The sequence below is a fragment of the Solanum stenotomum genome, unplaced genomic scaffold, assembly GCF_019186545.1.
Source record: "Solanum stenotomum isolate F172 unplaced genomic scaffold, ASM1918654v1 scaffold37140, whole genome shotgun sequence".
NCBI classification, from domain to species: domain Eukaryota; kingdom Viridiplantae; phylum Streptophyta; class Magnoliopsida; order Solanales; family Solanaceae; genus Solanum; species Solanum stenotomum.
This window is the reverse complement of record NW_026034265.1, coordinates 5924-9756: the sequence shown is the minus strand read 5'-3', so window position 1 is coordinate 9756 and position 3833 is coordinate 5924. Positions and strand designations below refer to the sequence as shown.

At 44.7% G+C, this 3833-nt stretch overlaps 1 protein-coding gene across 1 annotated transcript; it reads right to left on the bottom strand.

Moving 5' to 3' along the window:
- Positions 1-22: 22 nt before the first annotated feature.
- On the bottom strand, positions 23-3265 carry LOC125852563 (uncharacterized). The gene has a single exon (XM_049532285.1). It carries the CDS (start codon positions 3263-3265, stop codon positions 23-25), a length of 3243 nt encoding a protein of 1080 aa, XP_049388242.1.
- Between the last annotated feature and the right edge of the window lie 568 nt (positions 3266-3833).

The following is a 3833-nucleotide window of genomic DNA, read 5'->3' as shown; positions in this document are numbered from 1 at the left end:
AAATTAAGACTACTTTTCCACACTACCAAGACTTTGGTTGAAACAGGGACGGGCTAGTGGTCCAATTCTGCAAGATTTCTCCAGGTTTGGCATCACGAATGGTCAACTTGTTGAGATTTATCCCTTCCTCTTCTTCTGCCATGGCCACGAACAGATTGCCTAATCCTTCTGTGATGTCATCAACGCCAGCTTGATCTGGAATAAAAGATTGTTCTGGTACAAAGATTGTATCGCTTGACCCATGACAGTCTATTCCCGAGGAAGGCTCATATCCTAGTCCGTTGGTGCCTCTCTGATGCTTCAGCTGGATTGGCTCAACTATGCCATTGGACTTAGGTCCAAGTCCATTTTTAGGCTGATATCCATACTTCAACATTTCTGACGCAACCATTTTCGCTGCACTTGACAACTTGGTTTCTTCAGGCTCTGCTCCCTCATTGACCCTTATAGCTTGCATGATTTCCAAGGTGTGAAAGGTGGCTCCGTCTAATTCATCGGTGATTGGGATAGAATTAACAGAATGAATGGGGTGACTGAGTTCTCCGTGGATGGTAACTTCTGTGTGACCCCACTCAAACTTTACACATTGATGAAGAGTGGAAGGAACCGCTCTTACCATGTGAACCCATGGTCTTCCCAACAACAGGTTGTAGTTGGATGATACATCCATCACTTGAAATAGAATAGGGAATTCACCCGGCCCCACCTGTAATGTGAGATAGATCTCTCCGATGACACTTCTTTGCGCCCCATCAAAGGCTCTAACTTTCACACGACTTTCTTTTATATCTCCCATATTAACACCTAAATTCCTCAGAGTGGTGAAAGGACAAATGTTGCATCCAGAGCCACCATCAATTAAAACTCGAGTCACAATCTTATCACAACATTTGACTGCGATGTGAAGCGCTTTGTTGTGCCCAGCCCCTTCTGCGGGCAATTCATCATCATGGAAAGAAATCTTGTTAGCTTCCACTATTCTTCCAATCGTTGCAGCTAAGGTCTCACTTGTGGTCTCTTTTGAAATTATCACTCCGCTTAACATCTCCATCAAAGCATTCCTATGAGCTTCAGAACTCATAAGCAAAGACCAAATGGATATGTGGGATGGCGTCTTCTTCAATTGTTCTTCAACCGAATAGTCTTTAGACTGCATCTTCTTCCAAAACTCTGCGGCTTCAGCATCGGTAATATTCTTCTTTGGATTCTGTTCTTTTCCAAGAACTCTTTGATTTAGGTCCTCTGGGGCATAACACCTCCCCGACCTAGTCATCCCTTGAGCCACGGCAGTGTCGATCATCTTGCCCTTGGCACTTGCTCGATAGTCCCAAGGGACTGCTTTGGTGTCATACTCAGGCTTCTTAGCAATTAGAGTGGTCACTACAACTCTTGGGAGATATGTTTGGACAGTCAGAGGTTCCCTTAGTTGAACAGTGATAACAGGTTGCGCCGAAGACGTCATGGCATCCGCTTCATCTATGTTTGGATAATCGGGGGTCCCATATTCGTCATCCAGAGTAACCATGTTGACTTCCCGATTCTCATGATTTGGCAAGGGATTGTTGTTCACATTGGGAGGTGCTGGAGTGCATTTGATTACTCCTCTCCTGATCAAAGACTCGATTTGGTTCTTCAAACCATAACAATCTTCTGTGTCGTGCCCTTGGACTCCCGAGTGGTAAGCACATCTCTTGTTCCCATCAAAATTACGAGGGATTGGATCAGGAAGTTTTCCTTCAACTGGTTGCAGCACTCCCGCTGTCCTCAACCTCTCAAACAATTGAGCATAGGGTTCAGCAATCGGTGTGTAAGCGCGAGCATTTCTAGCTTCAGGATTTGGACGTGGTCTCGGTGCATATGCTGGTCTATTTTGGTGAATTGGTGCTTGGACAGGGACATATGGTCTTGGAGGGTTTTGGTATGCTGGTGCTCGGGGTGTGTTATAGTGTGGTTGGGTATTATACACTGGGACGTATGAAGTATGCGCAGCGATTTGGGGATTATTGGGGTATCGGTGAGATGGTCCTCCTGGTTGGTAAGTGACAGCTGAAACATCCTCCCTTTTCTTTTTGATGCCGCCAATGGAACCCGATTGTATAGCCCTACTTGCAGCTTGCAATGCGACCATAGACTGAATCTTCCCAGATTTAACACCTTCCTCTATGAAGTCTCCCATCTTGACCAATTCTGCAAACTTTTGACCCATCATTGACATCATCTTGTCAAAGTAGATACCTTCTTGAGCTCGAATAAAGTACTTCGAGAGCTCACTCTCATCTAGTGGTGGTTGCACCCTCGCGGCCTCAGTTCTCCAACGTCGTGCATATTCCTGGAAATTCTCAGATGGCTTCTTCTGTATATTGGCCAATGAGAATCTGTCAGCAGTAATTTCAGTGTTAAATCTGAAACGAGTCATGAAGTCCTCGGCCATTTCCTGCCAGTCACGCCATTTGCGAGGATCTTGGCGGGTATACCAGGTTAATGCTTCTCCAGACAGACTCCGAATGAACAACTTCATCCTCAACTTCTCATTTCTCCCTACACCGACTAACTTGTCACAGTATGCCCTTAAATGTGCGTGAGGATCACCCTTTCCATCGAACATGTCAAATTTCGGTGGTTTGTACCCTACTGGCATGTCAATGTCTGGATGGATGCACAAATCATCATAATCCAGACTCTCTGCCCCTCTAGTGACTTGTAAGCTTTTTAATGCTTTTCTCAGACCCTGAAGCTGGGCATTTATCGACGCATCTTCTTTCAACCGAGCATCTTTCTCCATTTCTTCATATTGATCAACCTCGTATAGGACATTAACCACAGCTGGTATAGTGAAGGTTGGAGCCCCAGCGGCATATACGGGTGGAACATGTGGCTCATAGGGAGCGGTGACATGTGCCCCAAGTATCTGTTGCATTGTAGGTATAGTAGGGTCGCGGTTGGAAAGGTCGGGAACGGTTCTGACTGCGGTTGGAGAAATTGGTGATACTTGACCGTGAGTAGGGGCGCGTTGAGTTTGTTCTGGCTGATTTGGCATGTCAGCTTTTGCGAAGTAGATAGGTGTCTTGAAAGTAGGGAAAGTGGTAGCCGATAGTTTGGCCAAGTCTCGCACTTGGCGTAATTCTTCCCTCAAGATCTCGAGTTCTTGCTCCATGTGAGACATTTTCTCTTCATTTTGGTTGTCCATCATATTTCGAGAACCTTCGGGGTTCTCAATAGGTATCATTATGTTTGCAGCAACGTTGAAGTCGTCTTTATCAGTCATCTTTCTCTTTGATCGAAGGTTGTATCGTGAGTCAGCCAGTTTGCAAGTCGACACAAATCAACGTACTCTTTTGGGGATAAATAAAGAAAGGAAAACAAAAAAAAATAAAACTATGTTAGTTTGGGAAATATTGAAAGCTGTAACAAATATGTAGATGTAACACATATATACGCCAATTCGGCGACATTCAAAGCGCGTCCTAACATAGAACCTCATTTTTCCTGAGGTAGGCCTACGTTGCAATTAGTTTGATAATAAATGATCCATTTAAACCTATTTTAGATTTGGAGCAAACATAACTTCATTGATTAAGGTTTGGCTATTACAACGATGTAGGTGGTTGGAAGCCGAAGAAATGAAAGTACAAGGGTGGCCATAAGGCATACAAGAGGGATAGGTTATACGACCTTTTGAGGAACTTATGAGGGAATTCAAAGAAGAAAGATGATCTACGGTCAAGTTGGAGCATCATCATCATCATCGTCCGCATCATAGTAAGTACCCGGGTGATACTCTGGAGACTCTTCAGGGCCATGCTCGGATGATATGTCTATAACCCCTCCATCTC

Coding starts and splice junctions, on each gene's coding strand:
- LOC125852563 (XM_049532285.1), bottom strand. CDS start 3,265: ATGACTGATAAAGACGACTTCAACGTTGCTGCAAACATAATGATACCT.